Here is a 23,109-nt window from a genome sequence, read left to right on the forward strand (position 1 = left end):
TCATTCAAAGTTTTATTTGATTAATTTAGAACTCACTATATATAGTTATATGATATGATACGATGTTTAGCAAAGTCACATCATCACATACCATGCACATCTTAATCATCGTACAGTGATTAGCTCAACTTATCTTGAGGATCATAAGACAGAACACATCGTCCTAATCTTGTTAATCTATCAACTAATCTTCATTTGCAGTTAACAATGATTAGCTCAAACGATCTTTATATCTAAAACAATCAAAAATGGTCATGAAAACACTCTTCCTCCTTAAATAACTTTAAAAAATCCTACTAAGTTGTATCTTAAATAATACTCCCTCCGTCCCATATTTATTGTCACCAGACAAAAAACACATAGTTTTAGAAAATCCCACTAACTTTATTTCTCCACCAATGAAATTTCTTCTCTCTTCAGATCCACCAATGAAATATCTTCTTTCCTTTCTATTTATGAAAGTGAACAATTAATTTGGGACGTCTCAAAATGGAATAGTGGACAATAATATAGGGACGGAGGAGTATAAAAGTACTCATTAGAAATATAAACTTAAAATGTCAAAAGTTTAATTCAACATTCCACTCAACCTCCCTACCTATTAAAACATGTCTCCTATAAAGACACAAAGACAAACCTAAAATCATATCATATATACTATATTTGCACCATCATTATCAAATGAAACACAACATTATTTATATTTAAAAGTTAACAAATTATCAAAACACACATTTACACTCTCACTACCAACTTTATAGTAAGGAGTCTTTATAGTAATACTTTCTGTTACATTACCTAATGATCATAACCATTTATATAACTTACTTCTATATAAACACTTCATATATAGACTCAAAACTATCATGACAAATATCATTTTGAGATTTCCACTTTTTCTCTCTACATCAATGTCACAAAAAACCACCACCACCATGAAGTTTTCCGACTGTCTACCACCACCATCGCCACCGCACCAACCACCACCACCCGAAAACATTCCTACACTTACACAAGCAATCCATGAAGCTAAATCTCTCTTTAAACTCTCATCACCAATAGGCCTCACGGCTCTAATCCTCTACACGCGGTCCATCGTATCTATGTTGTTCCTCGGCCACCTAAGCAACACTAATACCGAGCTAGCCGCTGGCTCATTAGCCATTGCTTTCGCTAACATAACCGGCTATTCTGTTTTATCCGGCTTGGCTCTTGGTATGGAGCCACTTTGTTCACAAGCTTTTGGGGCCCACAAACGTAAACTTATATCTATTACGTTACATCGAACCGTTATTTTCCTACTTGTTGTCTCCATACCTATAACATTTCTATGGCTAAATTCGTCACGCATTTTAATTTATTTACATCAAGATCCCAACATTACACGTTTGTCCCAAACTTATTTGATATTTTCCATACCCGATTTATTGTCCAACTCATTTATCCACCCGACCCGGATTTATCTTCGGGCTCAAGGTATCACGTACCCCGTAACGATAGCCACACTAATCGGTACTGCGGTCCAATTACCTTTAAACTACATGTTGGTTTTGCGTCTCCGTTTTGGCGTGGCGGGTGTAGCCACTGCGTCCTCGGTGTCAAACTTTGTTGTTTTGGTTGTGTTGGTGGTTTACGTGTGGTGGGCCGGGTTGCATTTGCCTACATGGGCTAACCCGACCCAAGAGTGTTTAACCGGGTGGCAATCCATGATTCGTTTGGCATTACCGAGTTGCGTTTCGGTTTGTCTCGAATGGTGGTACTATGAAATCATGATTTTGCTATGTGGGCTCCTTGTTGACCCGAAATCCTCAGAGGCGTCTATGGGCGTATTGATCCAAACCACTTCGTTTTTGTATGTTTTTCCATCATCGCTTGGGTTTGCAGTTTCGACCCGTGTAGGAAACGAGATTGGGGCTAATAGGCCCGATAAGGCCCGTATCTCTGCGTTAGTATCCTTATTGTTGGCAGGGCTAATGGGCTTATCCGCAATAATATTCACTACATTAATGAAAAGAACATGGGCCCAAATGTTCACAAATGATCTAAATATACTACTGTTAACGTCTAATGCACTACCGATTATCGGGCTATGTGAGCTAGGGAACTGTCTACAGACCGTTGGATGCGGGGTTTTGCGTGGAGTAGCCCGGCCCGCTACCGCAGCTAATGTGAACCTTGGGGCATTTTACATTATTGGAATGCCTGTTGCCGTTGGTCTAGGGTTTGGGCTTAGGATTGGGTTTGTTGGGCTTTGGGATGGGCTTCTTGCAGCCCAGGTTTGTTGTGCTGGGCTTATGTTGTATGTGGTTGGGAACATAAATTGGGAACAAGAAGTAATGAAAGCAGAGATATTAACATGCAAGAATGGTACAATTGGGGAAATTGATATTGCACCTTGTGTTTTAGATTGTAACAATGAAAATGAGCCACCGATATGTATAACTGTCTCCTAACAATGACGATTTAGTTATTTGGTTGACTTTTTAAGTAGTTATAAAGTGTAACGGTACTTAGTTGAATGTAATTAAAATAATTGTATTACGTTAAACAGTGGCATGATTTACACCGTTATTAATTAGGTCAAATGATTACTTTAGTGTACTCATCTCAAAACGGTTTTAATTACACTATTTAATCTAGAAACTTAATTGGAGTAGGTTTTTCTTGAAACATGAGTATTTTTATTTACATATGTGGTCCAATTCAATTATTTCGTAACCGATTCGGACTCTTTATTATCTATTATCTACTCACCTAAAATAAAAACTCTTATGAAAATATCAAGACGTCAATCAATGAATCTTGTTATAGATTTATTCTAATAACTTATATGGTTACACAGAATAGATCAATTATACTGAATTCAACTCTCACAATAATGATCATCATAAATTAAAGTTTTGTGGGTAACCATGTTACAAAAGACGATAGAAGCTATATAACTCCAAAAAATTTATAATAACTATAAATCATACATATAAGTTAGTCTTAATTAATCTTGTTATAATGTTAAGTTAAATTAAATAATGTTAAATTGTTAATCATGTCAAAAGTTAAGATATTGTTTTATAATGTATTAATAAAAAGATGCAAGTAGGGAGACAAACACATGAAAATCACCACCTTATATTGTTGTTCCAAAACATATGTTTCGGCAGGGATATGCAAGCCCTGAAATCAATTTTTATGTTGACTTTGTCAACCCATCCAGCGGTCCCCCGTAGCCCACTGGAGCCTGGCGAAACACCTTCACCCATAAATCACCACAATATGCCAGCGCCCAGATTCGAGCCTGCGTGAAGTCATTGTTCCAACACTTACATATATGGGATCGATGGGATCACAAGGGCCGGGTACCGTTGAAGCAATGCTTCGTTGCTTCACCACCTTATATTAGTGTATATAACTATATAGGATCATCATCGAGGGAATCACTTTTTCTAGAAAAAGTGGGGGAAAGTAATTTTTAAAAAAGAAGAAAATTTAAACATTAAGATCACATGAAAATGAACATTAAAAAAGATACTTTGTAATAAATGTCATTATTTTAATAAAAAAACGCTCGAAGAAATAAATGATAACAGGTAATGTTTTAATTATAGTTTTTTTCATCGTTTATTATTTCATCTTATGTGAAGTTATTTTTTCAATATTTAACCCGATTTAGATGTTTAGGATTTAAGGTTTAGGGTTTAGTGTTTTTGGTTTAGTCCCTAAACTCAAAACCCTAAACTCGTGTTTTGAGTTTAGTCCCTAAACCCAAAACTCTAAACCGCTCGTGTTAAAAATTTAATCTAAACCCTAAACCCTAATTTATAAACCCTAAACCCTACTTTCTAAACCCTTAAAAAACAAACTTTAATTAAAACATTTTATGTTATGTATATTATCATTTATTTTTTCGAGCATTTTTTCGCCAAAAATAAAAAATATTTATTACAAAGTGTCTTTTTAAAATGTTTATATTTTCATGTGATCTTAATGTTTGAAAAAAAATCTCAAAAAAATGAAAGAAAAAAAAACTTACTTTCTCCCACTTCCTCCCAAAAAAGTACTTCCCTCTTGATTAAAACACACTATATGTATATATATATATATATATATATATATATATATATATATATATATATATATATATATATATATATATATACATATATATATGAGAGTAATCAAGAAAGAAGCACTTTTTTGGGGGAAAAAGAGAAGTAAAATTTTTTATCGTTTTTTTTAATTTTTCCACAAATATTAATATTAGGTGAAAATATCAACACTTAAAAAAAATACTTTGTGATAAATGTTATTATCTTAGCGGGAAAAATGCTTAAAGAAATAACTGATAACATACATCATTCATCGTGATGAATGTTATTCTTGGAGCTTTTTTTTTTCATCTTATGTAAAGTTTTTTTTCAAAATTTAACCAGATTTAGAGTTTAGGAATTAGGGTTTTGGGTGAATCCCGTTTAGAGAAAATATGAACATTTAACAAAGACACATTGTGATAAATGTTGTTATTTTAGCAGGAAAACGCTTGAAAAATAACTAATAACATACATCATGAGTAATTATTCCTGATAACATTCATCGTGATGAATGTTATTCTTGGAGCTTTTTTAGCATCTTATGTGAAGTTTTTTTTTCAAAATTTAGCCCGATTTAGAGTTTAGGGTTAGGGTAAGGTTTAGTGTTTTGCGTTTAGGGTTTATGGCACGGGCCCGAAACTCGATAATGCGAAACATAAATTTACAACATTTGTGCAACGCACGAGTTCATAAGTAATAATTTGATAGAAATTCAAAACGTGTTGAAAAAATAATGGAACACACGGGCTCAAAAATCTACCATATCAGTTAGAGAACCAAGTAAGTTTGAATGGTTTTATTTAACAACTATGCAACAGGCGGTCTCAAAAATCTACCATATCACATTTTTGACACATTTCTATCTATAAGTCATAACAATAATTGTTTGATAAACTCAATTAATTCTGTAAGGTTGTTTTAAATTTATATAACCTTTATTATTACACTTTTAACACCCTAACGAGCAACAAAACCCGATCAGAGCTAGTATTTTAGGTTATCGTCCCAAGAGAGCATAGATGCGTTATAAGTTGTTTATAACTTAGCTCTTATTAAAGAACTAAGGATATTTTTATGTCTTTTATTGGATAGATTCTTATCTCTTAGGAAAGAGATGATTTGAGATAAACACAATAACAAAATAAAACAAGAAAGTAAAGATTCAAATTAAACAATTATAAATAAAAGCAGCTACATGAACGATTAACTCATACGAGAATCATATTAGGAAAGTTTCATAACTTATATTAACACAAATCAAGATAACAATCATAGACCAATTATTATCCCTAAGCAGGTTAAGACAAGTGTTGCATATCATTTAATAAGCAGGACTTAAAGCATATACTAGACATGTGATGTGCATGACTAATCAACCTTATGATGCGGATTAACATGCAAATAGACTGACAAATTATATAAGCTATTAAACATCAAGTAGATCAGCTCAAGTTACTAGCTGAAAGTCAATTACTACTTAGTTTTCATGCAATCATTAATTAAACACGTCCAAACAGAGGATCTTCGTCTAAGCCTAACAATATCAAACTCTATTATATAAGTGTAATTCCAACTAAACAAGTTTATCACTATTATGCTATTTAACTTAGTTACATGCAATTCAATTTAACAAGTTTGATGGACTAGATCTAAACAAGTAGCATGAATCGGATAATAGATCGTTGGATCAAGTACTAATCAACCCTAAAATCATGTTATCTAATCATTAAGCATGACAAACAAGTATATTTAAACAAAACAGATTCGAAACAGTTCAAATATCATCACAGAAACTCGACCATACAGATCTGGGAAAGAACCATAAACTGTACGGATGAAGCACTGATGTGACGACCCGGGAATTTCCAAGTAAATTTAAACTTAATCTTTATTTGATTTCGACACGATAAGCAAAGTCTGTAATGTTGAGTCTCGAAAATTTTGAAAACTATATTCAATTATTCAAATTACCCTTTGACTATTTCCGACGATTCACGAACAACTATTTATAAATAGGTATGTATATATTTAAATAAATATATATATGATCTGAAATATAATTTATGATGTAATTGTTAGAAATTAATTATGTAAAAATAATAATTATTATTTAAAACATATCTATATACAAATAAAGTATATTAAAAATAAATATTAAATAATTGTAATACTCATTGATGTTCCGATTGATATTAAACAAGTTAAATTCAAACTGATATTATTTTAAAATAAACGGTGATCCGAATATAAGTTCTATAAATTTTAAGCTCATTAAAGATACATTTAGGAACCATTTGTTGAATTTTAAAACTTTTCATATTTTACTTGGGATTGGGAGAGAATAATTAATGTAATTTTTATTTAATAATTAATGCACGAATTTTATATCATAATGACCAAAATAAATAAATATAGTTAATTTAAAATTTTGAGATTTTTTTTGAAGACTGTTATCCGCCACTAAATTAATCAACGGGACACGATATCGCACTCCGACTAAACTGTCGGCAGCAATAATACAAAATGGTAGCTGGACACTCGAGATATTTATTCCTCCACTTCACTGTTCGTGTATGATTGAAATTACACAGTTTTCATTTGCATCTTTAAAAACTTATAGGTATATATATATTATCATATAGCATGTAGACTATAAACCACTCCATCTTCACTTACACCATTATCACCTTGACTCATCCACCGACAACCACACTTCGAGCCACACGACACCACCACACTCACCAGACCACCATCATCTTCGGTTCACCACCACCTGCAACCGACCACACCACCACGAACAAACATCATCTTTCTTTCTCTCTCTCTTGTTACAACCGCCACACCTCAAATCATCACCATCGTTATCCTTGCTATTTTCTAACCGAAGTTATCATCATCAAAACCACATTTACATACATATAACATTAAAATCGGTACGTACTCTGTCTCTTGTTTTTACTCGACCCAAGATCATAGTCATAACCATGACCACTTCCACCTATAACCGACATCAACCATCGGGAACAATCACCAATTTACAATACTCACCACTTCAAACCCGTTTAAAACATATCAACCATCACCACCACATCGAACCTGAATCACATGTTCGATATATTTATTTTCTCTCCTGTTTTGATTCAACAAAAAAACACCACCACCACTTAACTTATCAACTGCCATACTATTGTTTGTGTCTTGTTCAACCAACCATCGAGTAGCCGGACCACCACCATAACCACCTTGAGCAACCATATCTCTCTCTCTCTCGTTAATTTTCTCTCACTTCTTCGTGAAACACCATAAACAACCAAACCCATTTGAACATTTTTTTATCTGCTATCGTTTTCTGTCACAATCAAACACTTTCATTTGCTTCTGCATGATTATTTTTCATAATCCGAAGCTTGTTAAATTACTACTGCAGCAACTTTCGTTTATTTCCTTCATAACCGTCACCAATCACTACCTTACAACTACTTTGGCTACTGCATCACGTCTCTGTTTCAACTTATATTCAACCATCGATGAAAGAAGATAAAACATGTAGGAATGAAAAGAAACTGATGCAACAAGTTGATTATATTCATAGTTAAAGATTATCAAGTGGGATGTATTAAATATGGTCTCTATTAAAAAGCTTGTCAACATGCTTATTTATAATATTAAAGCATACATGTGGAGCTATATGAGACTTGATGGCCGATAAGAAGAATTACTTAAAAGATGTTAACTGCTGTACTCTTTTTTATTTCTCGTCGAGATTCAGGAAAAATCGAACAGGCCACGAATTTACATATTTGGGCTGTCAGGTATTGGGCCGATTCCTTTTATGAACATTCACTTGGACTTTTGATGTTCTTGAGCCACTAAATACCACTCGGGCTCCTAATGTTCTTGGGCCATTACCGTTGGGATGCTATTGAGTCATCAATAACCATCGTTTTTTTTTTAATTTCATTGTTCGAACTAAACCTGGCAAACTAACTTATTCAACACCAACCCACTTCCTAGTACGATTTCATGATCATGTTGAATGATGTTAGACGATTATGATGATGAAACCGTAAACATGAAATTATGAATGGTGATGATACAATGATTCGAGAATGAAAATAAGATGACGGTGCATAATGATATTTATGATGATAAGTAGTGATGATTAAGATGATGGTAATGTATGTTGATGATGAAGTGGTTATGATTATCGAGTATCATTTGCTCGATTAGTTTTAAGAAGAATAAGGTGAAAACAGAAAATAATTTAAAAATAAAAATAAAATCCTCATAATAACAGAAATGAAATCGCAGATGAATGGTGAGGAGTGTTTGTGTTATACGAGAGGTCGGGGGTTCGAGCCCTGTCTGAGGCATTCTTTTTAGGAAAAAGCTTTTAAAGGTAGTTTCTAGTATTATTATTTTTATTGTTATTATTACTATTAATTGTTGTTGTTATTAAGTTAATTATTATTATCACTAATATTAGTAATATGATTATTAGTATAATTAATAGTATTATCATTAAGTATTATTATTATTATTATTATTATTATTATTATTATTATTATTATTATTATTATTATTATTATTATTATAGTTATTATTACTATTAGTATTATTATTATTATTAGTATTAACATGATCTTAAAATTTTTATTATTATTATTAACATTAGTATTAGTATTATCATTAAAGAACATTATTAGTAGTATCATTATTATTAAAACTATCATTATTATTATCATTATTACTACCTTTATTATTATTTTCATTAACCTGATTTTTATATAATTTAATCCACATTACTTTTATTATCAATATTATTATCATTAATATTATTATTATTATTATTATTACAGTATTATTATCACTACAAACAAAACGGCTATTATTATCAAAATTATTATTTTCATTATCACTCTTAAGATTATTATTATTAATTTACTAAATAATTATGGTATATATAAGAAAAATATATTACATAACTATATTTATATTTATTTTTTTAGAGTTAATTAAGTTATTAATGAAACACATAAGTTACTAAAATAACAAGTAGATCACTAATAATATATAATTTTATTCGATTACAATTATGTGTGTTAATATATATATATATATATATATATATATATATATATATATATATATATATATATATATATATATATATATATATATATATATATATATATATATAAATGATATAGGTTCGTGAATCCAAGGCCAACCCTACACTTGTTCAATATCGTCATATGTATTTTTACTACAAAATACAGTATTGTGAGTTTTATTACTCCCTTTTTAAATGCTTTTGCAATATATATTTTTGGGACTGAGAATACATGCGCTGCTTTTATAAATGTTTTACGAAATAGACACAAGTAATTGAAACTATATGGGTGAATGATCGAAGCCGAATATACCCCTTTTGCTTGGTAACCTAAGAATTAGTAAACCGATCTACTAATTGACGCGAATCCTAAAGATAGATCTATTGGCCTAACGAACCCCATCCAAAGTAACAGATGCTTTAGTACTTTGAATTCATTTTTATCATGTCCAAAGGATTTCCCGGAATGATAGGAGATATTCTTATATGCATTTTGTTAATGTCGGTTAGCAGGTGTTCACCATATGAATGATTATTTTTTTCTCTATGCATTGGACGTATATTTATGAGAAATGGAAATGAAAATCTTGTGGTCTATTAAAATGATGAAAATGATTGATTATGATAAACTAATGAACTCACCAACCTTGATTGACACTTGAAAGCATGTTTATTCTCAGGTATGAAAGAAATCTTCCACTGTGCATTTGATCATTTTAGAGATATTATTTGGAGTCGATCATGACATATTTCAAAAGACGTTGCATTCGAGTCGTTGAGTTTATCAAGATTATTATTAAGTCAATTATAGATGGATATATTATGAAATGGTATGCATGCCGTCAACTTTCGATGAAATGAAAGTTTGTCTTTTAAAAACGAATGCAATGTTTGTAAAATTGTATCATATAGAGGTCAAGCACCTCGTGATGTAATCAACTATTATGAATCATTTATAATCAATATGAACGGGGCATTTCAGTTGGTATCAGAGCGGTGGTCTTAGCGAACCAGGTCTTGCATTAGTGTGTCTAACTGATAGTTGTTTAGATACATTAGTGGGTCTGGACTTCGACCGTGTCTTCATGTCAAAAGTTTTGCTTATCATTTCGTGTCGAAAATTGCCTGCTTATCATTCTTAGAGAATCACTTGCTTATCATTCTTAATCTAGACATATCTTACTGCCTGGATTGCATGAATAGTGTATAGACAAAATTCATATCTTAGCGTATCTGTTACTGTAAACTTTGCCTGATATATTCCATAAATTCCTCCGTAATCTACGCAATCTTTTGTTCTATATATATAGATATTCTATGTAATTAGAATACTATCTGATACCCGAAAGTCATTTCATATCGAAAAATCCTTCATTCAATTGAAACGAAATGGAATTCGCCACTAGTTCAAGTCCCTCGAATTTCGATATGGAGTTTCACCTAAGCTCCGAAAGCAGTGTCACCAGAATGAATCAACCAATTCATCTGATGGGTTCGTAGCCGACTTAATCAATGGAGAAGCGAAGAAGACGATCCCTTCCACCAACCAAATTCACCTCTTGGTGAAAAACCTGAAGCACTTATCGACGAACCTGTCTGAAACACCATATTCACCCTCATTTCCAGGATATCTCGCAATGATTATATGATATCCAAAAATTCTCAACCTTATTCATCCGCTTGTTACAACCGTCAATCATCCCGGAGTAATCGGAGAAGTCAACGAGCTTCGCATCTGAGTAATCAATTTGGAAAACATGGTGCAAAACCTACCAGCTTCAGCAATAGCACCGGAAACACCAGTACCACCAACAGCAACATCCGCAATACAAGCCTCAACATTGCACGCCTCAAACTCACAGTCTGTACCTCCAGCATAATCATCATACTACATGATGACCTACATCGACAATCTTCGTTCTACATGACGTTCTACATCATTTATCTTCGTTCGACATGACGATTATGTAATCTCTAATGTTTTAGAGATTATATATTCTAGTTCTAACGATAAATCAAATGAGATTAAAATCATATTAACTCATTAAATCCATGATTACATCTGAAGAAAATATATATATATATATATATATATATATATATATATATATATATATATATATATATATATATATATAAAGATTGTAATTAAAAATTCTTTTGTACAAACTGTTAATGGTGAAAATATTTTAATGGGTAGGTAATACCCGAGGAATATTTAGAGTTCACATTAATAAGTTACACTGTACATTCTTCGAATCTGATTCAACAGTCATTTACTATCCTACTTACAACCACATAAGTACGAATCCGTTCATCACAGAATAACCATTTTCATTCAATTTCATATTTGGATTTTGACCTATCAGAATCCAACAAGTGGTATAATGAAGAAAACATTGGACAAAATAAAATTTGTTAGAAACAAACAAATTAACTATGAGAAATTCTGTTAAGAATCCACGCTAACAAAGTCCTAGCTAACTGTTCCTATCTAACTGTTAATTCCTTATTACATTTAATTATTGCAGTTTAATTATCGCAATTTATTTATCGCAATTTAAATTCTCTTAATTTTATTTTTTGTTATTTAATTTCTGTTATTTATTTTACGCACTTTAAATATCGGGACACGTATACAAAGTTTTGACATATCATATTGACGCATCTATATATATTATTTGGAATAACCATAGACACTCTATATGCAGTAATGATCGAGTTAGCTATACAGGGTTGAGGTTGATTCTATAATAATATATATACTTTGAGTTGTGATCGAGTCTGAGACATGTACACGGGTCACGATACGTATTAATTAATTCGAATATTATATATTAAACTATATATGAATTATTGGACTGTTAACTGTGGACTATCGACTGTGGACTAATAACATTGGACAATTAAAATGAATTAAAATATTGATTATATACATATGAAACTAAACATTTTTCAAGTTTGCCATTTGATTTCATCTTAAACCTCATTTGTATCTTGACGATTACAATCTGCGTTCAAACCTTTCATGATTCTTGAAAACATCTCAATCAAGAGGATAAACCAACCGCACTTCATCTACAGAAGAAAAGATTGATGCATATAGTTATGCACCTAAAAACACTCGGAACCTGAGTAAACGTTTAACACGTGTCTGTGCTAGCTCCTTTGGCATTGTTATTACCGAAAATAACATTGTAACTCTTTTTCAAATTAGCCAAGTTTGCCTGTCATCATCGTTACCGGGGAACCGTTTATATTCCACCACATTAGCAGTAAAACTTACCAACAACTTCAATGAATTTGGACTTTCCAAAAAAAAAAATAAATAAAAAAATAAAATAAAAATCATTATATTCATTGAAACCTTATTCATATACTCATCCACATCTTGTAACGAGAATTGTCATACTGATGTCGTAGGGGAGTGATATAAAATAGTTATTAATTTTAGCAGAAAATACTATTAAATACGATACAATTTTTACACAAGATATTTATTTATTTAGAGAACGAATATACTTAAACCTTGCTACAACATTATAGGCAGTGTACCTAATCGTACAGTAGTGTAGTTTTTAGTAAGTCCGGTTCGTTCCACAGGGAATCTTTTTAAACAAAGCTTAACGCTATATTAGTTTACTTTTATAAAAATACAAATATATATATAAGTAATATTATTATTATAAAGGGGGGTTTTTACCGTTTAATGACCGGTTTGTCGATTTTAAAACTTTAGTCGCAGTTAAAACCAAATGTAAAATATTAAAAATAAATTCAAGACTTAAATTAAAGCATGAAGTAAATAACGATAAATGAAATTGCGAATAATAAAAGTGCGATAAAATAAACTTGCGATAATTAAAAAGTACGATAATTAAAAGTGCAATTAAATACAATAACAATAAAAATGCGATAATTAGAAGTGCAATTAAATATAAAATAAAGGAAATTAAATATGAAATAAAAGAATTATGCTTATTTAAACTTCCGTAATCATGATGTTTGACGTGTTGATTTTAGTTTTATGCCCATGGGTTAATTGTCCTTTGTCCTGGATTATTTAATATGTCCGTCTGGTTTTTGTCCATAACAGTCCATCAGTCATAAATATAAAGTGCGAGTGTCCTCGTCAAATTATCCTTATACCCGAAGTTAAATATTCCAACTAATTGGGGACTTAAACTGTAACAAGATTTTAATACTTTGTTTAATAATTACACTAGGATGTCGACTGAGTGTAACCCAAGGTTTTAATATTTTGTTATCAATTATACCAAGTGTCCTTTGTACATAATTTCACCCCTGTTTTAATTATTCTAGTGGCTATTAATCCATTCCCGTGTCCGGTTAAATGAACGATTATTCGTACATATAAATACCCCGCCCATCGTGTCCGATTGAGTGTATATGGTAATTTATAGGGACGCCCAATTGTAAATCTTTATATTAACATTAACAAACTATCATTTAGTTAAACAAATATAAAGCCCATTAATAGCCCATAGTCTAATTTCCACAAGTGTCGTTCTTTTGTCCAAGCCCCAATTATGGTACAAAGCCCAATTACCCAATTTTAGTAATTAGCCCAACATCATGATTACTTCGTTTTAAATAAGCATAATAATAACTTAGCTACGAGACATTAATATAAAAAAGTTGAACATAACTTACAATGATTAAAAATAGCGTAGCGTTACACGGACAGAATTTCGACTTACACCCTTACAATATTCGCTAACATACCCTTATTATTAGAATTATAATTAAAATTAAAATTAAAATATAAATTATAAATATAAATATATCGTATGAATGAGGAGAAAAAAGATGATGAAAATGATCAGATTTCGGTTTGCTTTATAGGGAGTTTTAAAACTGGGGGCTCCGCGACTCGCGGCCATTTTGGCCTTCAAACTCTGCGAGTCGCGGAGAATGAAATTACAGCTCACAACTTTGGAGTCTTTCTCTGCCGACGGTTTTTATTTATAAATATAATATATATATAATTAATATAATTAATTATATATTATATTATATTTATATACATAGTTAACTTGTAATTTTTAGTCCGTTGCGTCGAGCGTTAAGAGTTGACTCTGGTCCCGGTTCCGGATTTTCGAACGTCCTTGCGTACAATTTAATATCTTGTACTTTGTGTTTTGAATCTTGTACTCTTGTAATTTCGAGACGTTTCTTATCAATAATTGGAACCTTTTTGATTGTCTTTTGTACTTTTGAGCTTTTTGGTCATTTGCGTCTTCAATTCGTCGAATCTGTCTTTTGTCTTCACCTTTTATTATTTAAACGAATATCACTTGTAAATAGAACAGTTGCAATTAAAAGCTTGTCTTTCTTGAGGAATAATGCTATGAAATATATGTTCGTTTTTAGCATTATCAAATATTCCCACACTTGAGCGTTGCTTGTCCTCAAGCAATATCGTCTTGAAATACTAGAATCACTTCTTTATTCTTCACACTTTGTACATCAGTGATTTCTATACGGTGATATAAACAATGGTAGTAATGATATGGTTTACAGTCCCACATGACTATAAAAATTTAGATCCATTAAGGAAATTGGATCTTTATGAAAACATTTGATCTTTTGAAAATTAAATCTAGTTTTTACCCTAGATAAGTTTTCCGGGATAACCCTTTACCGGTGTTTGCAAAATATTTTTGTGGGTTTGGTGGGTTTCAGATTTGAAAATTTTAGCTCAAAACTTATGGTTTTGTGTCACCCACTTGCTAACCTTGTATTTGGAAAGCAACACGTCCAGTTTACTTGTCCCGTATATTACCTTTCGGTAAACTACCGTCCGGTTGTAAAGGAAAGCGTTGAACAAGCAACTGTTAAGGCAATGTCCCCTGACATGCTTTTAATTATGGTCTATAACGTGTCGGACGCAATTACTATCCTTGGTAGGAGCAATAGTAAAGCTCACCCTTATAATTTTTCGATCTGGCACAAGGTCCTGTCTTTGACCATGCTATGCAACCACCGTTCTTACGGTTGACACCCAATTTAGTTCAGGTGACCTAATGAATTCCAGGTGAATTCCTAGGATTTAACGTTCAATGGTAATGAACGCATTGAAAATAGGGTTTTCAGAAAACAAATCGGTTTGTAATTTTGATCAAAATATTTTCTCGTTCAAGCTCGAGTTTAGATATCATTGAATTCCATGAGTTTGTAATTCTCAATCTTTAAGGTCAATCTCTAGGATTGAATAATATCAGTCTTAAAAGCTGATTTTTAATTTTTAAGGAGATTATCCTTTCTGGGGATCTGATTCATTAGTCTTATCCAGCTAATTTGCATGGTGCCCCCCCATTGTACGAGATAAATCCTTCTCATGGTTAGGATAAATCTGACCACTTGGCGACCCTGTTTGATGCTGAGGTCCGTGGATTTCCTGCTGATTTTAGTGATGACTTTTCTGGATTTTTCGTCAACCTACAGCTGGCCTGGACGACAACTTCATGACCTAGATCAAGAAGCGCGTTTCTTTTTCGGAAGACTTTACTTTCTTTTAATGATGGAATTGATTCATCGTGTAGATCCATCTCTTCTTTTCTTTCATCGGGTAAAACAGTTTAGTTTAGTCCAAAGCAAAAGTATTTTCAGTTATTTGTTACAGATATATGTGACATATGTTTAAGATAACTTGGTAAATTTTCCCACACTTGGCTTTTATTTTCCTTTTTATCGTCCTCTATTCCATTTTAAATGAATTTTAACATTTTAGTTTGTTTCTCAATTTATGTCCTTTCCGAGGTAACAATAATTTCGGTGTTAAAACCTAGTTTTATCGTTCATAAGTATGTATAAACATGAATTTGAGTTCATTTAATTGAAATTTTTTTTTTTAAAATTTTACTAGAATTGGGTAGTCAGTATATAAGACTAGGGCTGTTCTTTATTATCAGAGAGCACTAGATTCTAATACAACTACTACTTTACTAGTATTTTTAATGGTAACCAAGTGTATAAAGTAAAAAATTTTAAAATCCGAAAGAATTTAACCCCTTCCCACACTTAAGATCTTGCAATGCCCTCATTTGCAAGAAATCAGTAATTATTTAAATTATTGAGGGTGATTTGTGTGAAAATGATTAAATTTTTACCAAAGTTTCCAAATATATTGGCATTTGTTTGCTGAATGATAAATGGTGCACATCATTGGTTCATTCCGTCTTGTTGTTATTTCACATATATTTTGCATCTTGTCGTCAAAATTAGTTGCTTTTGCTGAACTTAATGCCAGTCTTTGAAAATGCGTTGTTTTACCCTGTTGTGTACATAAGATAAACTGCAAACATATATACATATTTTTGAAGTTTGGTATATTACCCCACATTCAAAAATTATTAAAATCTAAGAATAAAAGTTAGATAATTATAAAAATGATTACAATATTAATAAAAGCATTAAACGTATCAATAATTACAAATTACAAAAAAAAAATAAAAAAATAAAACTAAGTATACTAAGGATGATACTGGTACCAATAGGGGTTCCAGGCATAACCATAGGTGCTATAGAATGCTTCGGCAGGGTTATACGTAGGATATGGTGGCTGCATCTCTATAGACCAAGGAGGGAAGATGGGTTTCGGTGTAGGAATATAGTTTCTACCTATATGTTGGCAATGAGCTATGATTTGGTTCTGATGAACTTGCCAATCTTCAAATGCTCTCTGTCTAGCATTTTCGTATTCCTGAGAAGCTATAAACCTTTGCATTTCTTGCATCTCATTCCCCCCTCCTACATTACCTTGTGATGTCGAGCGAGGTGTATATAAAATACTATTAATTTTACACGAAATACGTTACAAATTACACAAGTTTTAATTATTTATTTACAAAATGGATATACCTAAACCTTGCTACAACACTATAGGCAGTGTACCTAATCGTAGAGTAGTATAGTTTTTAGTAAGTCCGGTTCGTTCCACAGGGAGCGGGCTTATTGCACACTATATTTTTAAACAACTATATTTGTACAAAATATATATAATTATATAAAATAATATATAAAAGGGGGTTTACCGTTTAATGACCGGTTTGTCGATTTATATTTTAAGCGAAGCGTATAGTAAATGATGATATTTAAATAACAATAAAATAAATAACCATAATTAAAATGACAATAAATAAAAGTACGAGGAAATATGAAATAAAATATATTATGCTTATTTAAACTTCCGTAACCATGATGGTTGACGTGTTGATTTTAGTTTTATGCCCATGGGTTAATTGTCCTTTGTCCTGGATTATTTAATATGTCCGTCTGGTTTTCGTCCATAACAGTCCATCAGTCATAAATATAAAGTGCGAGTGTCCTCGTCAAATTATTATTATACCCGAAGTTAAATATTCCAACTAATTGGGGATTCGAATTGTAACAAGGTTTTAATACTTTGTTTAATGAATACACCAGGTTATCGACTGCGTGTAAACCAAGGTTTTACTACTTTGTTAACAATTACACCAATTACCCTTGAATGTAATTTCACCCCTGTTTTAATTATTCTAGTGGCTATTAATCCATTCCCGTGTCCGGTTAAATGAACGATTATTCGTACATATAAATACCCCGCCCATCGTGTCCGATTGAGTGTATATGGTAATTTATAGGGACGCCCAATTGTAGATCTTTATATTAACATTAACAAACTATCATTTAGTTAAACAAATATAAAGCCCATTAATAGCCCATAGTCTAATTTCCACAAGTGTCGTTCTTTTGTCCAAACCCCAATTATGGTACAAAGCCCAATTGCCCAATTTTAGTAATTAGCCCAACATCATGATTACTTCATTTTAAATAAGCATAATAATAACTTAGCTACGAGACATTAATTTAAAAAGGAGAACATAGCTTACATTGATTATTTATCGCGTAGTGTTACACGGACAGAGTTTCGACTTCAAAAACCCGTAAAATAACCTTTACATAACCCGAACTAATCTAATATAACACTAATATATACTATATATATATATATTTATTTATTTATTATCTTATGGAGTATTATTATTATTATTATTATTTATTTATTTTTTATTTTACATGCAGAACTCGAGAGCTTTTATAGCCAGAACTGAAATTCACTGCTCCGCGAGTCGCGGCCATTTTGGCCTTCCAGCTCCGCAAGTCGCGGAGGTTCCAAAACCAGCCCACAAGTTCAAGATCCAAGGCTGCCGACGGTTTTTATTTAAATATATATAATATATAAATAATTTTTATAATTATTTATATATTATATTATATTTATATACATAGTAGACTCGTAATTTTTTTTTCCGTTGCGTCGAGCGTTGAGAGTTGGTTCATGTACCGGTTCCGGATTTTCGAACGTCCTTGCGTACGCTGAGATATTTTGTACTTTGCGTTTCGTAACTTGTACTCTTGTCACTTTTAGACGTTCCTTATCAATAAATTGAACCTTTTTAATTGTATCTTGTACTTTTGAGCTTTTTGGACCTTTGCGTCTTCAATTCGTTGTTTTCGCCTTTTGTCTTCGCACTTATTTAATATAAATGAATATTACATGAAAATGGAACAATTGCAACTGAAATCTTTACATATCGGAGGGATATTGATACTAAATATATGTTCATTTGGAGCACTATCAAATATCCCCACACTTGAACGTTGCTTGTCCTCAAGCAATACAGAACTTGAAATAAAAACATACATGAATTACTTTTTTATTCATCACACTTTGTACATTAGTGATTTTGATATGGTGGTATAAACAATGATAGTAACGATAGAACCATGGTTAAAGGTGGGTGTGTCATCCACAGTTGCCTCGGGTTTAGGTCAACGACACTTGCAATCAAATAGCCGATTTACTTTCGGTTTCCAAAGCAAAGTGCACATTTGAAAGGCGGTTTACAGTCCCACATGACTATAAAAATGTAGATCCTTAAGGAAATTGGATCTTTATGAAAACATTTAATCTTTTGAAAATTCAATCTAGCTTTTACCCTAGACAAGTTTTCTGATTTAATCCATTCTTTGGTGTTGCAAAATATATTTGTGGATCAATATTTTGGCTAAAAACTTTTAGGCTCGTGTAATCCACTGCTATCCCGGTATCGGAAAGCACACATCCAGTTTACTTGTTCCGTATATTACCTTTCGGTAAACTACCGTCCGGTTGTAAAGGAAAGCGATGAACAAGAAACTGTTAAGGCAATGTCTAATGACATGCATTTGTTCATGGTCTAATTACGTGTCGGATGCTAGTACTATCCTTGGTAGGAGCAATAGTAAAGATCATCCTATGATTTTTCGGTCTGGCACAAGGTCCTGTCTCCGACCATGCTATGCAACCACCGTTCTTACGGTTGACACCCGATTTGGTTCAGGTGACCTAATGAATTCTGTTGAATTCCCAGGATTTTACGTTCAATGGTAATGAACGCATTGAAAATGAATTTTCAGAAAACAAATCGGTTTTAATTTTGATCAAAATATTTTCTCGTTCAAGCTCGAGTTTAGATATCATCGAATTCCATGAGTTTGAATTCTCAATCTTTAAGGTCAATCTCAAGGATTGAGTAATATCAGGCTTAAAAGCTGATTTTTGATCTTTAAGGAGATTATCCTTTCTGGGGATCTGATTCATTAGTCTTATCAAGCTAATTTGCACGGTGCCCCCCCATTGTACGAGATAAATCCTTCTCATGGTTAGGATAAATCTGACCACTTGGCGACCCTGTTTGATGCTGAGGTCCGTGGATTTCCTGCTGATTTTAGAGATGACTTTTCTAGATTTTTCGTCAACCTACAGCTGGTCTGGACGACAACTTCATGACCTAAATCAAGAAGCGCGTTTCTTTTTTCGGAAGACTTTACTTCCTTTAAATGATGGAATTGATTCATCGTGTAGATCCATCTTTCATTACAGTAAATCGGGTAAAACAGTTAATTTAGTCCAAAACAAAAGCACTTGCAATAAACTTTACAGAAACATGTGATAGATAGTTTTTAATTGAATAACTTGGTACATTCTCCCCACACTTAGTTTCTTTCTTTGCCTTTTTATTCTCCTTTATTCTATTTTAAATGAATTCAATCGTTTTAGGGTGTTTCTCAATTTATGTCCTTTCCGAGGTAACGATAATTTCGGTATTAACACCTAGTTTTCATCGTTCATAAATATGTATAAACATGATTTTGACTTCATTTAGTTGAAAATTTTTCAAATTTTCACAAAATTTGGCAAATAAACTAAGTGCAAACCCGAGAGAATTTATAACCCTTCCCCACACTTGAGATCATGCAATGCCCTCATTTACATGAAATCAGACTATAATTATAAATTCATGAGGGTGATTAGTGTAGAAAAGTAATTAAAAATACCCAGTTTGTAATTACAAAGCTCGTCGAATGATAGATGGCGCGCCTCATCGTTCATTCCTTCATGTTTTATCACACATATTTTTCTTCAAAAACGGTTGCTTTTCTGAACTGTTTGCTAATCTTTAAAAATACGTCTTTTGCCCTAATTTATTATGCATGTTTATTAACGAGTTATGCACTAACCCGAACCCCTAATTTAACGTTAAGTGGGGTTAAACTTCCCCACACTTAGCTGACGATATGTGAAGTCAGTAGAATAAGTTCCAAGAATTAAAATAGTGAGCCAGTTATTTACATCTCGGGTGGTATATATTATATCAATGGGTTTAAAGTTTAGACCCACCCGATTGTCACTACTTAATTCTTTTTTAAGTGTAGCTTTTAGTAAATGGATATGTCTCTTTTCTGGTTCTTGGTCAAATGGATCGATATACACCGACATACATATTTCTATAGGGTGGACAATTCCTAACATTTCCTTCCTTTTATTCTCAGGATCAAAGTTTTCACCTCTATTACCCAATTGGGTGAAATTCGAGGTGTCATTATCTATTACAGCTCGTAGTTCATTTCCGGTGGATGACTCGTCTATTGAGAATATTGTGTTGGAAGGTTGTGGAATGGTGAAGTTCGGTTTGGCCTCGGGGGTAAAATTTTCAACGTTATCGTATTCCCAAGAGTACCAATTTGTCACCCTTACTTCTTCTTTATCCATTGATGGATCGATGATTTCGTCGGTAGAGGCTAATGGGTCGATATGTTGTGAAATTGGTAAGACTGAATAAAAAGTATCATCGGGATAGTTGGTGATTTCGGAGCTCTCGAATTCATCAAAATTCGATGATATGAGATTTTCTTGCACACGACTCCTCAGATCAAAAGGTGTGTAGTCTGATAGAGTTTCAGCTTGCCGGTTTACAAACTCTCTCATTTGTTCATTTTGAGCATTGAGTTCTTCGAGTTTGATTTTCATATAATCTAAAGAATTTTCAGGCACATAATTTTCCTCGTCTTCTGGTTGTTGAGTTTGGATATATTCTTGGGAATAATCCCAATTTGAATTGTATTCTTCGTAATCGTTCCATTCAGGTTCCGTGGGTGCGTAATTTTCCATAGGAACGTAATAGTAACATTCCCATGTTGAGTGATAATCTCCACAAATTTCACAACCAGTTAGTGTTTCGTCGTTCGTGATCCAAGATTGACCGAATGAATTTTTATCAACACTCGTTTGAGAGTATTGATTTAATTGATTTCGGATATCAAAAAGAGTTTCCATAGCCTTGTTTTCAAAATTTTCCATTTTATTGCGATGGCCAGATTTTAGCTACAATGTGGTGCATTTACTAATTATCCTATTAGTTATAAAAATAGAAAAACTTATATAAGTTGTCCAATTAATAGACTTTTCTGCTTTTGCCCACGTTTCGAATAGCCAAAAGATGCAGCAGGGAGCCAGAACCCTTTAAATCGGAAGCTCACAACTCAGCCACTAACAAATCCAACTATTACTACGAAGCAGAAAATTGTCAACGTCCATTAATTTAACCACTTAAATAATTTTTCTTTCCGTTTGAGATAAGAAATAGAGAAAATTTCTAAGTCCTAAAAACTAAAGCGTTGAGAAATAAGAAAGAAAAAGAATGCGCGTCGAAAAAAAACGTCGAAAAATAAAAATAAGAAAAGAGCGCGTCGAAACTTAAAAGTCTAAAAATTAAATCTAAAAAGTTGCGCTTAAATGTATTAAAGCTTACAGGAATTCTATATCCAAAACGGCAATAACTTAATTAGGCACTAAAATCTAAAAACTGCGTCGCAAAATTCTAAAGCACCTAAATCTTAGTCTAAAGAAAAAGCACTTAAGGGATTTTACGGCAAAGCCTAAAAATCTAAAAATAAAAATAAGCTACGGCAAAATACTAGAACTTAAAACTAGCTACGAACAATAACGATACAAATATTACACAAAAATATTATTTTTTATACAAATAAAAATAAACTTAAAGTTGTAAAAAGTACAATTTTTATAAAAATATTATTTTTATATTTTTATTTTTATATTTTATAAAAGTATTAATTTTTTATATATTAAAATTAAATATAATTAATTATAACTAATTAATTAAAACTTAAAACTAAATTATATTAATAATAAACTAATTAGGTTTAAATAATAATAAATAATAATCCGTAATTAATGCGATTTTAGGGTTTCTGTCAGCTCGTCAGGGCGGCTCCGCGAGTCGCGGTTCCACTTGCCTTACAACTCCGCAAGTCGCGGAGGATGTAAAACGTTTTTTTTTTTTTTTTTTTTTTTAATAAATTTTATATTGTTTTTCTAAAAATATATTTATACAAATATATATTAAAAATATAGCGTTTCACCGAGTCCCCGGCAGCGGCGCCAAAAACTTGATGTCGAGCGAGGTGTATATAAAATACTATTAATTTTACACGAAATACGTTACAAATTACACAAGTTTTAATTATTTATTTACAAAATGGATATACCTAAACCTTGCTACA

General features: G+C 32.0%; 1 protein-coding gene across 1 annotated transcript in view; it reads left to right on the forward strand.

The window, feature by feature from the left end:
* The first annotated feature begins 911 nt into the window (after positions 1-911).
* The window catches only part of LOC139853779 (protein DETOXIFICATION 51-like), an 84,390-nt gene continuing 62,192 nt past the window's right edge, over positions 912-23,109 (forward strand). The window contains exon 1 of the mRNA XM_071843138.1: positions 912-2,436. Within this exon, the coding sequence (XP_071699239.1) occupies positions 912-2,436 (1,525 nt within the window). The remainder of the gene's footprint in view (positions 2,437-23,109) is intronic.

Source organism: Rutidosis leptorrhynchoides, chromosome 6, assembly GCF_046630445.1.
Source record: "Rutidosis leptorrhynchoides isolate AG116_Rl617_1_P2 chromosome 6, CSIRO_AGI_Rlap_v1, whole genome shotgun sequence".
Lineage (NCBI taxonomy): Eukaryota > Viridiplantae > Streptophyta > Magnoliopsida > Asterales > Asteraceae > Rutidosis > Rutidosis leptorrhynchoides.